Source organism: Miscanthus floridulus, chromosome 11, assembly GCF_019320115.1.
Source record: "Miscanthus floridulus cultivar M001 chromosome 11, ASM1932011v1, whole genome shotgun sequence".
NCBI classification, from domain to species: Eukaryota; Viridiplantae; Streptophyta; class Magnoliopsida; order Poales; family Poaceae; genus Miscanthus; species Miscanthus floridulus.
The window spans coordinates 29,062,040-29,075,928 of record NC_089590.1 but is presented as its reverse complement, the minus strand read 5'-3'; the positions used below and the strand labels follow the sequence as shown (position 1 = coordinate 29,075,928).

Sequence of the window (13,889 nt, the reverse complement as noted above, 5' to 3'; positions counted from 1 at the left end):
GGAGTACTCTGTACCCTGTATCCTGTAAGAAGTTTATGCTTTCCCATGACGCATAGCCATTTACTCGCATCATTTTTCATACATGTAGTTGGTTACATGCAGAGATCTACTCTTGGGCAGATTTAGTTCCAAAATCCCAACAACTAACATGCAGATGATGAAGCGGTCACAAAGGAATCATGAGAAAGAACACCCTTAGACGGAGGGAGGAAGGACCACTACTGTGAATGAAGCAGACTGTGACACATGTGCTCAGGGTAAGTCTTTTCTTTAAGCCTTCATACCTTGGAGCAGGGGCGAAGCCCAATAAAAGCCCGTGGGTGCCCAGACACCCCCTCTAATTCTAGAAATTCTTAAGAGCTTGCAAATTTTGGCCCAAGACACCCCCAAGCCCACAAAGCCCACTGAGCCACTTCTTTCTAGGCTCGCTTCCAGCCGAAGCATCGCGTAGGGGGCGGCGGACTTGCGGATCCTTGCTCGTGACGTCTCGCCTGCCTCGTGCGCGGCTAGTCTGAGCCGCAGGGCGCTGCCAACGCCGCGTCGGTCATGCCAAGCCGTGCGCCCCTGCTGCCGTATGTCCTAGCATCGGCGTTCGCCCATCCCAGCACCATCGTCCGCTCCACTCCGAGCCGAGCGCAGGGTCCGACTCGCTGGTCGTGGCCAGTGGCAGCCCCCGCCCAAAGCTCTGTCCGCAGTCCGCCTGGCCACCCTTTGCGGCTCTGTTGGCTGTCCCTATCCATCCCATCGGCCATCACTGCCCCTTGCCAGCTGCCAGTGAGTATATTTGTAATTTTGTTTATCCTTAAGTTCATCCTCAATCAAATTATTTATATGTGAAATTGTGAGCTGCAATTTGCATTGATTATACAAATGAATGAGTTATAGATAATCATGGAGAGGTATTATAGATGGAAAGCTCAAGAAGTGTGATGATTTGTTACAAAGAAGTTAACAATGAGGATGTGGTTCATTGTTTCAGGACCATGAAAGGAAAAGAGCGTAAATATGATCTCTAAGAGATAATGTAAATACAATGCATCTACTTTCAATGGATAATTGTACATTTTCTTTGCTAAATAATTGACCTATTTGTTCTCATTTCTTTAGGCAGGATCACATATTTTGCTATATGGGACATCGTTTGTTCATCATTTTGGCATTCTTTCAATCACTACACTAAATGGTGAGTGTTATTGCCCTTGCCCCAACTAGTTTGCTTATGTTTTGACCAAAATCACATTGCCATTACTGGAAATTGAATTTTGATGTTAAAAATTATGAATAAGTTATGCTACTTGTTTGAACATCATCTGGGTTACTATATTCATAATGAAGTTAGGCATCCTCCATCCATTTGCTCTAGCTTCGCCACATGTTTGGAGTCTTTTTTTAGTCAGATAAGTCTTGTTCCCTCATGTACTCAGAGTTTGTTAACCCTGTTGCGGTTTCTGACTTATGCTACTAATTGAGGTAATATCGGTGGGCTCGACATGATCTAGTTGTCCCTATCTCTCTCTTAGGTGCTTTACCTAAGTTGTTTTCTGTAGTTCTATCAAGCTTCTGAAACTTATTTACTTAAAAGGTACTTGAACGTGTATTGTAACCTAATGTTGTGAATCATCTGCACTCCGATGTATGATATTTTTATACCAAATGTTGCAATGTTGTGGTAAATTCATTGTTGATCCCGTATGAGTTGTAAAAAGTGGATGATTTGGGGTTCCCCGAGGACACTCGACACCGAAATTATCTGACTCTCGTATATAGCAGTAAGAGGTATTTAGTACAATAACAGATGCACATGATCGATATAATTTAGACGGTTCTGCCACACTACCTCCTTATCTAATCCTAGACTGACGATAAACGAGACGACTACTCACTCGGCTTGCTAAGAATTCATGGCTTCATGCATGAGCCACAAGGGGTCGCCATCATGTATTCATCATGGTGATGATGTGACACGGCACTGTCTTGTGGACATTTCCATGTGAAAGCACGCGCGCTCACATCGTGATCAATGCTGGGCGTTGGCAGCTGGGCACCGAGACAATGTATTACTATATCTGTCTCTTTTGAAGTGTCCATATGCTATTTTGTGATGGTAAATTTTTTTAAGTTTAAATAAGTTTATAGAAAATATTATCAATATTTATATTTTCAAATAAATTTATTTTGAAAATAAATTCATTGATCTATTAAATGATACTAATTATGTACCATACCTATTAATATTATATATTTGGTTAAAATTGAGTACGATTAATTTCTCAGGAGGTGAGAACGACGGTTAGAGGTCAAAAGAGTAATAATTAATAATGTGAGACCAAGTCAGAGCAAGTTCAATAATAAAACCAAGTCTTTAGCTATAAGTCAATTTGTAAGAGCCAAAACATATATACAATTATTGTCTCTTATTATTTATATATAAAAAACTTTTTAATTAGACTCTAATGTTTGCATGAGTCAGGCTTTTCTCTCTCCTCTTTTCTCTTCTTCGCATCATCGTTTGTTGTGCTTGCTCTCATAAGATTCAGCAGATGTTTTTTTTACAACAGATTCAGCAGATGCTTGGCACTTGTGCTCGACCCTAGCTAAAGACTTGACTCGCTGCTCACGCAGTTGCTAGTAAGGCCTCGTTTGAATGCGTATATATTTATCTGTGTTGAAGTGGATTGGAGTAGAATTAAACTAAGTTCCATTCCAATCCCACTGCAACACATATGAATTGAAGTAGATAGATACAATTACATCCAAACAAGGCCTAGCAAAAAAAAATTCCACACGTTATTGCCCACCTTTCCACATACATGTTCAAGATTCTAAGCGTAACTTCCTGTGATTACGATGCTTCTTCCCTTCTACCCTATGGCTAAAAGGTGACTGTTTCAACCTGCTCACTACACAACACGGAGTACTATCCTGTATCATGTAAGAAGTTTATGCTTTTCCCATGACGCATAGCCATTTACTCGCATCATTTTCCCAAATCTCAACAACTAACATGCAGATGATGAAGCGGTCACGAAGGAATCATGAGAAAGAACACCCTGAGCCTGAGGGAGGATGGACCACTACTGGGAATGAAGCGGACTCCGACTGCAGCGTCCTGCGTCTTCCAGAGGCATGCCTCGCTCATGTCATCTCCCTGACGACTCCCACAGATGCGTGCCGTTCCTCAGCCGTATCTACTGCCTTCCAAGCAGCAGCGAGCTCTGATCCGGTGTGGGAACGCTTCCTGCCTCCTGACTACAGATCGATTATTTCTCGCGCCGACCATCCTGTAGATTTGACGACCAGCAAAAAAGAGCTGTTCCTCAGCCTCGCTGAAGACCATATCCTCGTCGACCAAGGCACTAAGGTATGAACATGAGCAAGCATCGAAATAAAATATGATGTTTTTCAGTTTTTTAGTTCGTCAGTTGTAGACTAAGAAATGCATGATGCACGGTGATCTTAATTACCCCTGTTCTAAATCATTGTTCATTTTAACTTTGTTCTAAGTCAAAATTTCTCTTGGTTTTACCAGCTTTAGATGATGAGAATATATTGATATTTACAAGTTCCAACAAATGAATTATCTAGACATATTTCCTGAAAATTCTGATTAATAAAACTGATTTAGTATTTGTTGACGTTAATGTACTTTTATATAAACTTGGTCAAAATAAAAGAAGATTGATTTAGGACAAAACCAAAATGAGAAGGGGTACTTTGCCATTTTAGTAGGGAGTAATGATTAAATCAAGGCATTACCATCCGTGATCATGATGCAAACTGAGTCAAGTCGTTTTATGCTGTACTGTAAGAGCTTTTGGTTGGATCGGACAAGCGGCGCCAAATGTTACATGCTATCATCTCGATCAGTACACATTACATGGGGTGATTATCCCTTATACTGGAGACGGATCTATTTGCCCGATTCCAGGTTTGCATCAATGATTCCTACCCTAACTTCTACATTTTCTATGGGTGGTATTAATCTTTATCTAGGCTGCAGGTACAATTTGCTCGTGTTTAGTTGCTTACATACTCTTATATAGGTTTATTACATAGTGTGACCAAATGTTGCATTAACTAGTACGCGTAAAAATGAAAATCCTCATCCGCATGCCTCAAATAGAAATATGAGACCTCAAACTAGAATATGGAGGTGACTTTATGTAATAAAATATAAACAACCAAACACAATTTATCAAAAGCAGATTGTTTGTGCAGAACAACCAAACATCTAAACACTGCATACATTTACGCTGGTTTAGGTTATGCTGCGCATAAGATCTAATGCAGGGTAAGACTGATAAAAGCAACCAATGAGACCCTATATCTAGTAAGTGATCATTATGCATTCTAAGTTATGTATCTAGTGTCTCTTGCAACCAGATCAGTTTAATTATTTCTACTTTTGCAGGTTTGAAGAAGTAGCTGAGCTCATCGCCGTCTGCTGGCTTGACATAGCCGGCAATATTGAGCGCACGGAGCTCTCTCCCAACACAAAATACGCAGCCTACCTCGTGTTCAGATTGGCAGATGAATCATACGGCCTTGACTGCCCAACGCAAGAGGCACGTATCGCTACGGGCGATCAGGTTGCAACGCGTAGGCTCTCTATGTACCCATGCACGACGCAAGCAAGAGAGGGCGAGCAAGGAGGACGGGCTGAAGACGAGAGTACCGTGAGCTACCCAAGAGAAAGGGAAGACGATTGGATGGAGGTAGAGCTGGGGGAGTTCTACAACCACCAAGGGGACACGGGGGTGGTCGGCTTCAGTTTGGTAGAGCACGTACAGCTCCACTGGAAGAAAGGCCTTATGTTGGAGGGAATCGAAATAAGACAGAAGAATTAATTACACTGGATCTATGGAATAAGCGCATTCATCATGTGCTCGATGACTATCAGGAGTCATTGGAAAAGCGTGGAGACTGGATATTTTACCGTCAAACAAAAGCTTGCATTGATGCAAATTACATAATATATCTTCTTACTCTTACCTTTGCTCACATTGGTGTATGATGTTTGGTTCGGCCAAGAGCAAAAGAATCTGAAGTTTTTTTAAGTCTATCTACGTTACATCTGTGTGTTTCAGAAGCAACTAGCACTCGGTTGTTACATCCATCTAAAACACTCGATTTCCATCAGCACCAAAATTCGGTTGTTTCACATAGCACTAGCACACGAATTCTAGCACCTTTGGTAGACATAAATCAGATGGCTGCACCTCTAGCTGCAGTGTTATCTGGTTCAGGAAGCTCTCGCTCGCCTTTAGGTCTGCCTCAGCATCACCTCCGGGCCACTGTCTCTCGTCTAAGGATTGAGTGCATCAAAAGGACCAGTTCAGTTTCTTGCCAGATGTTGTACTGCATCAACAAAGGAGTTAGTAGTCAATGGATCGAGTCCTGCTTTCTAGGTTCTCGGGAAACTTTATAGAAATGACAAAAAAAATATCAACCCTAAAATGATAGTACACTTGGACTATGAAAGTAAAGAGTTTTCCTAGTGCAAACTCTCTGAACATATGTTTTTCCTGCTTCATCAATTGTAAAAAGGAAAATAAATAGTGGGAAAGTTACATATAAAGACCGGATATTGCACATCGTAAACACCATAATTGCAAAAATTTAAGTGTACAATTTTCTATTTATAAATATGCAATTAAGAAATGGATACTAAACACAGCTTTCTTGTACTAGATTAGAATTAACTTAAAAGATGTGAGCTCCTACTATTCTACTACAACAGCCATGAAGAGGAGCCAAGAAGAGGATACTACAGACTACAACTATTCAAAATTCAGCTAGGGTACAAACCTCAGCATGGCTTCTGAAACGATCTCTCCATCCTTCTCCAGAACCATGGTGTACAACCCTTCGTAGCGTAGCCATTTAAATCCAGACATGTTTGTTCAAGCACGAAACGTCTTCTATATAAACCACAGAATCAAGACCTAATATATAACTGAATGACATCTTAGGGTTTTTAGTACCAAGGGGACACCTCATTTTAGGATCTTCAACAAAATTTCCTAAGTCATCTTCATCATCAAACAATCTAAATGAAGGTGCACTTGAATATTAAAGTAGGGAGTGTTTTTAGTACAAGGTTTCTGAATAGTTGCTTTTCCTGATTAATCAAATGGATAATCTTAAACAAAATTGAAACTTATAGGTGAGAAGAATGGATATTGCACATGTCAAATACCATAATTGCAGTAGTTAAAATATGCAATTTACTGCTAATAAATGTGTAATAAAAAAATGGATACTAACCCGTAGATCTAAATCAGGAGCTACATTTTTAGCCAATTGATTTTCTATTGAATGATAGGGAATAGTTTCTAGGTCTGAAACATGCAAGTCAGGACTAGAAATAGTTTGGACATTCTTCATAGCAACTAATTTCACATTGTCTTTGGACTGAAAACAAATAGAAAAAATGGTTGTCAACCATCACATGATTAGATCAAGTACAAAAATTGTCACCATTTGCAGATGTACCATAAGAATGGAAATCCTCCTCCTCCATGGGTACCTAAAAATATTAAAATTTAATCATCTACTATTTCAAAAAATATACATGCGCCCACAAACTATCAATGTACTAAAAAAGAAGTATACAATCCTACGACTACTGCTAGCTGAGATATTCTCTAGACTATGTTCTGCTGCATATAGAATAGAAAAGAACATAATTGTTCCAAGCAAGCCACTTAATGAAAAATCAGAGCTAATAGCACTCTTAAAAGGCTGCAGTAGCAAGCACGAGAAATATTTAGTCAAGCATAGTGAACAGGAGAACAAAGAGGCATTCAATTTGAGATACTAGGATAAGGACAAAAATGAGGTGTGTATTGGCACAAATCACAATTAACAAAGTTCAAGATGTGTTAGTACAAATCACAAGAAACAATTTTTTTCTATGGAAGGACAAGGACAAAAATAAGTGTGTGTTGGCACAAATAACAATTAATAAAGTTCAAGATGTGTTAGAATAAATCATAAGAAATAATTTTTTTCTATGAAAGGACAAGAACAAAAATGAGGTGTATGTTGGCACAAATCATAATTAACAAAGTTCAAGATATGTTAGCACAAATCACAAGAAACAATTTTTTTCTATGGAAGGACAAGGACAAAAACGAGGTGTGTGTTGGCACAAATCACAATTGACAAAGTTCAAGATATGTTAGCACAAATCACAAATAATAAATTTTTTTCTATGAAATGACAAGGGCAAAATTTTGGTGTGTGTCGACACAAATCATAGAAAAGAAAGGAAAAGGTGTATTAGCACAAATCACAAGAAATAATTTTTTCTATGAAATGACAAGGACAAAAAATAGGTGTGGACTTTCACTAAGTGGTACAGAAACGCCTTGCACTAAAAGTCAGTTAAGCACATTGTCTTACTGCATCCATACCATATCTATCTCACATGCATTGCACATTGGATCACTCTTGAGACCACCATTTGCAACAGATGTAGGATCTATTGTCCATATTGAGAAACCACAGTCTTGCACTCCTGGCTGCTACACTAGCAACACCAACTTTTCATTGATTTCAGTAACTATGGCCTGCATTGATCATATTAACTTATAAGCACCAGAGCAACACAGGGTGAAACACAAAACTGAGCCAATATGTCCCTGTGACTTCAAGAACTCACAGTTGTAGATTTTTTATAAGGAAAATGGGTATTGGATGTGATGACAGTGGACTACAACTTATTTAGATTTTAGAGATAACGGCTAATATAGATTGTCGATAGGTTTGAAAAGGAAAATTGGGTGCCCTTAGTGACTCTTTTGATATGCATGGTGGTTCTTCAAAAGATTTGGAAATGAATATTGATAGTTATTACAAATTTGATTCAAACAATTTAATGCCAATTATACTCATGAGGTAAATCAAAATTCCACATATTGCATATTATGACAACTAAAACTGCAGTGCTACATACTCGCAATTTACACTACTCCTGATTGCAACTAATGAAATTTGTGTTTTATTTGTATGTTTTTCATGAACAGGAGAGTTCAACAACAGCAGTGAACTACAACTGTTATGGACAAGAACAACAAACACGTGGAATGAATGTGAGATTCAAAATTTATACCTCATTTATCAAAAATATGTGGGCACTAACAAAACATTATGATATTATTGTAATGATGAATGCAAATATTTGCAGGTTATATTATCATAGGGAGATGAGTAGCAATGAGGATTAACGATTTATACTAGCCACGGTCGAGATAGAACAGTCTGAGTGAGGAGCGGTGCCACGATGGGGATGCCGATTACTGATGATAGACCATTCTAGCCCAGTAGTGACATCTGGGATCCATCGATCATAATAGAGTGCTTGGTAAGCCTTTGGTACATGGCCAATCAACAAACTTGGAGTGGGCATCATGTTTGGTTGCATAACAAGAACTCTGAATTGTAGATACAAGAGAATGAACACAAATGCAAATATAAATTTTACAGACTATAGATTAACACATCCTGAAAGGACTATAGATTAACACATCTTGAAAGGACATTTGTGAGTTGGGTGTCAATATACATGCATTTAAGAATCAACAATCTCCCTCTTTGCAATCTAAGAGCAGTTAGTTGGCCTACTGTATTTTTAAGTATGCCTTGTTGTAGCACCTACCAGTTGACTGGACCTAAAGTTGGCCACCAACGGTTTATTGGGGTAAAAGCATAGAACAGTCTTGTAAATTTCACACTTATGGCTCCCTCTGCTACTTTCCCATCTCAATAGTACCATCATTTTGATTTCACCACCAAATGTTGAATGTTACAAAAGATTTTAAAATAATTTGTACAGACACACCCCTAAGAACTTCTTATTTGACCTTATCCTCCTAAGAAATACTATGACGCTTACCACAGCTAACAAAGAAAAATGTCATCATCAGACAAATTGTTGCGTACCAACTTGGTGCCCAAGGTTTTGATGAGGGGGATAGAAGTCTCCTTGACTTTTTAAGAAATCTGGACTTTGCAGACTCGGAGTCTTGCTGCTGACTGATGTCTTCGCCACTGATTGGAATTCCTAAGAAAAGGTGAACCGATTCTCGAGAAAAAGGGATTATTTTGCCTCCAACAACTATGTCACCGTAGTTCACATCGACTTGATCCGCAAGCCATTGCACAAAGACTCTAGGAACTAAACATCCATCATCGTCCAATAAGATCCCAAATCCATGATCCCTGATAATGTTTTTCTTATTATGCCTCCAAAATACCTGTTATTTCACATGCTTCCTGCTGTACCTGATGTACTATTACCAACCGTTGATTTTTCTTTGTCAGTGGCTTTAACATTTCTAATATTCTGGAAGCGATGAAAAAGGTTTCTAGTTATGAAACTAATCATGAATTCACTAAACATGGTGTCAAAAAGCACATGCTACTAAATTTACCTTTGCCATACGCTTCTGAACTCCAAATCGTCGTGATTTCCCTTTCTTCTCAAAAGACTTAGCAAACTGCAAAAAAAGCAATATCAAATAGTTATAAAAAACTAATACACATAGCTATGCACAAGTAACAGAGAATAGTCCATGCATGTTGCTGCTGATGATTAGTTATTTAGTTCTAAAAAACATAGTGGCATGGACTGATTCGAGTAACTTAACAGCTGGATAAATGTTAAGTTAAGCAGATGCACAAGTCACAGAGAAAGCGAGACAAAACTGTATTTCATAGCATAGCAGCTGCAGTAATAGTACTATTAATTATTCAGAAGTTTAGACACTGAATTTCGTATCCTATATAATCTATGACCCATGGATGATGGATTAGAGATCATTATATATTAATTGAGCACACAAGATTTGTATATTTCCACCAACATGTAGGCATGCCTAACTAAATACTTGAGTATGGTTTAGAGATCATTATATATTAATTGACCACAGATGGTTTGATAAAAAGTAAAAAATCCTAGACAAGAATAACTATGGCAGAGTGAAGGTAATAGTACAAAGAGATACAGAAATATGCATAGTTCCATCAAACAAGTTTTAAAACATACTCTAGAAAATGCTCCTTTCAGATGCTTGAAAGCCTTCACAACAACAACAGTATCAATATCATCATCTGAGTAATTTACATCCTAAAAAGGCAACAAGATATATCATATTATAATACACAGGTGCATAAACAAACAAAATCAAGTAAACTTACTACCTCGCCAATATTCAATAAACCAGAGTCGTTGTCTTTTTCATAGTTCATATCAAACTCATCATCACTCTCACCATTTCCAGATTCAACATCAGAATGCAACTCATCAACATCCATGGCTACAATAAAAAATAATAAAGTTTAATCAACTAGTGTTTTCTAAAAAATATGAATGCCTATCACTAAAAAAGGAGTATACAATCAAACATGCACTTCAAAGACATGGCAGCGAGAAAAGATTCAAAGTGATACTTGAAAACCTAAAGTCTAAACCTTGTAGTTGATCTAAATACCTCATGGTCAAGATGTAGCTTCTATATCCTACCACTACTGCTACATGAGATGTTCTCCAATACGCTGTTCTACTGAATATAAAATAGAGAAGAACATAATTGTTCCAAGCAAGTCACTTATCTATAGAAAAATCAGAGCTAATAGCACTCCCTCTTAAAAGGCTACACTAGCAAACTCGATAAATATTCAGTCAAGCAGAGTGAAGAGGACAACAAAGAGGCTGTCAAACTGGACTGATGCACTGAAACAACATGCTGCTAGCTGCTATTATAAGAACTAAACCTGCATAGAAGAATTAAACGAAGCAACACATACATTGGATAACTGAAGGCAACAAGTTACTGGAATTAAATCAACCGAAACAAAACAACTAATAACAGCTAATGATGTTGGCCATCACAAAAAAATATGGAAACTGCTAGTAAAAAAATAGAGCAGTCTGCAGCTAAGTGGATGCATAAGCTGTGTATGAGTGTTCAGTTAGGTGTCTGCCAATGAAGCCTGTAGTTAGGCTAGCCACTGAAAGTATTTACAATAGGGATTAACAAGCAAACAATTGGGATTTACAGGCAACCAAACCAATCTGTCGTACCAAAAACAGCAAGCAGATGCAGTCTGCTGCTGCTGCATCTAATTGGGTTGGAGTTGTAGAAAAGAAGAGTTCAAACCAATCAGTAATTGGTGGATGCAACAAATAGATAGCAGGTCCTATTCCATGTTAAGCACTGCCATTGTTTTAGACACCCCGAAGCACAAGGTGCGACTAATGGAGCATGACCTGTAGGTGGCGGAGCAGGTACAGCAGCCATCGTCTATCTCCTGGCGCGGCTGCAAGCCATGCTAGCCACCAACGCGCCGTCGCTGGTAGCAAGCAAAGACAGATCAACGGTGACATCGACGACATCAATCCACAAAAGACAGATCGACTGCGAGGCAGCAAGCAAAGCAGCAAATCCAATGCAAATTCAACCTCATCCACACCTGCCCCTACCAGAAACCGCCATGCTAGCTTCGAACATTGCAACAGCACCGCTGGTTTCAACACCGCTCGCACTAGCACTCCCTCGCTCGTCGTCTCTAGCGGACGTGAAGAAGAGACAACACTGATAGCCCGTGCAAGTGTCGCCAATGCGGATGAGGGTGCCACATCATCGTCGTCGGTGCTGGTCCTCCCATCTCCTACCCCATCGATCCCCGTCGCCCGCTTACATTCCAAAATCCAGCACCCCAAATCTCCATCCCTCTGCCCTCAACACAATACAGATCCATGAAATCTACTCCACCATTACAAAACGGGATCGAGTACACACCTTCGGAAACACTCCGTGACGAGGAAGCACGGGTTCGCTGGAGCAATCGCCGTAGCGTCGATGAAATCGCCTTGGGCGCGCCATGCGGGGTAGAGCATCATGGGGAAGAAGACGATGGGGATTGGGGAAATGAAACACTAGGAAACGGAGAGGCGCGACTCCTAATTTGAAACAGTAACGCTCAGAGTGGACCCTCCATGACAGCCACAGAAACATCGGTGGCAACAACACACGCACGATGCTCATCCAACGCCCAGAAAAATCATGTGCCAACATCCAACAAAACACACGTGTGTAGTATAGCAATTATATTTAAGAGTCCCTATTGCATTGACATTTGTTCCATTTGGTATATCTAGCACTATATTGCTCAGAATTTGGATTGGTATTTTTCAAAATGCCATCAATTCAAAAATTAACAATGCATCCTACTACTAGAAAATATAACACAATGTAGGGAGGACTATTTTATCAATGTTGGTGATTTTGGTTGTCCTTAGTCGAGGCATTTGCATTTGATATCCACTAGCCCATCAAGTTGTGCTCTAGAACATTCTAAAAAAAGTTGTGCTCTAGAAAAATCTACAACCTTTGTTATATAGTACTAAAGAAATCATTGTCACATTTAGTACATGCAACTAATTAAAATTGATTATATTTACTCCGTCTCTATTCACAATACATATTTAGATACTCTATAATATCTATCCAGGTATCATAAATCAAATGGTTTATATTCTATTACACCTTTATGTTTTTAATATGTATTTAGAGCCTAATTGGTGATAGTCAAAATCTAGTTGCCAAAATCATGGCAAGCCAAGGTTTGGGCAATCATTTGGTTTACTATCAAAAGTTGTCAATGTCTCACATTTGACTTACCAAATCTTTGGCAAACACTTTTGTTCAAGTTTTGCTAATATTTGCTTACCAAATCTTTGGCAATGAAGTCAATCATACTCTTATTTAAAATTTTAGCTTAAGTTGTATCAACTATTGTTACATCTTTTTTGTGATATCATGAACCTATATTTTATATTTTAATTTTTGTTCTTATTAGTTGTTGCTATTTGTGTATCCACATGTTAGTGCTTATTGTATTTTTAATTCAAAAATTCTTGTATAATTTATTAAAAAATAGATTCAAGATCATAGACTCTACTAGTTACTATAATGGCATAACAGTTGTTTCAACCATCACCACATTACTCAAGATCTTGAATTTTCTCTATCTAAAGAACAAATGTATTGTAGCATATTAGTATTGTATAAAAAACAGTGCTTAGTATAAACTAGCACTATTGATATAAAACCACCGGTGTTATGCGGAAGTAAGGCACTATGCAAAGGACACTACAACAATCAAGGAATAGTAGCACCGAATTATTGAAGGATCAGCCAGATAATTGGTAGAGCTGACAGGGAGCACCAGACTATTGAAGGATCAGCCGGGTAACTGATCGAGCTGAGGAGATTAGAGATATATTCCCCATTGGACGATTCATGGGATGGTTAAAATAAGGCAACGGACTCTCCGGTGAACATCAACAACGATGTCACTATGAAGGCAGCGATCGACCTGATGATATGCCATGATGAAGGTAGCGAACAAACCAATGGCGTATAATAAGGAAATATTGTTACACACATAGGATGAAGCATCATATGACTATCGACAAAAGATGCTCGGTAGTCCACTGAGGGGCTACCCGCGATGGTAGATTGATCGGAGAGGTGAGCGAGATCAGAAGCAAGATGGTGACAAGACACAAGATTTATACAGGTTCAGATCGTCAGCTTGACGTAATACCCTAATTCTGTGTCCTGTCGGTTTTTATTGGCTATCGTATATGATTGCATGTGTTTTGAGGGGGTCCCCTACCCGCCTTATATAGCCTAGGGTAGGGTTACATGCTGGTCAGGTCTGAGTCCAATCAGGTAAGATACAATCTTTACATGGAATATTACATTCGGCATATCCTAACGGATTCTATGCTATCCTCAGGATGTCGTCGTGGTGTCATGCGGCATGTGCCGAGCAGTGCCGTGCGCCGCAAGCCTCTGTCTTGTGGGCTAAACCGT

General features: G+C 39.0%; 1 protein-coding gene and 1 long non-coding RNA gene across 3 annotated transcripts; both read left to right on the top strand.

Moving 5' to 3' along the window:
- Positions 1-464: 464 nt before the first annotated feature.
- LOC136491535 (uncharacterized) lies at positions 465-1,720 on the top strand. The gene is made up of 3 exons (XR_010768075.1): positions 465-774; positions 980-1,024; positions 1,108-1,720. It is a non-coding gene; the product is annotated as an uncharacterized lncRNA (long non-coding RNA).
- Positions 1,721-2,461: 741 nt separating this feature from the next.
- LOC136493677 (F-box protein PP2-B10-like) lies at positions 2,462-5,042 on the top strand. Of its 2 annotated transcripts, XM_066489778.1 has the most exons (4): positions 2,462-2,931; positions 3,011-3,361; positions 3,810-3,928; positions 4,412-5,042. In XM_066489778.1, exons 2-4 carry the CDS (start codon positions 3,011-3,013, stop codon positions 4,845-4,847), a joined length of 906 nt encoding a protein of 301 aa, XP_066345875.1. In that variant the 5' UTR covers positions 2,462-2,931; the 3' UTR covers positions 4,848-5,042. The 2 variants fall into 2 exon arrangements, with proteins under 2 accessions (XP_066345875.1, XP_066345874.1); XM_066489777.1 differs by lacking the exon at positions 2,462-2,931 and having other exon boundaries at positions 2,938-3,361.
- Positions 5,043-13,889: the final 8,847 nt, after the last annotated feature.

Excerpts from the sequence above, each read along its gene's own strand:
- LOC136493677 (XM_066489777.1), top strand. The coding sequence starts at position 2,954 with ATGACGCATAGCCATTTACTCGCATCATTTTCCCAAATCTCAACAACT. Across the intron at positions 3,362-3,809 it reads TCGTCGACCAAGGCACTAAG|AGCTTTTGGTTGGATCGGAC; the intron begins GTATGAACATGA and ends CTGTACTGTAAG. Across the intron at positions 3,929-4,411 it reads ATCTATTTGCCCGATTCCAG|GTTTGAAGAAGTAGCTGAGC; the intron begins GTTTGCATCAAT and ends CTACTTTTGCAG.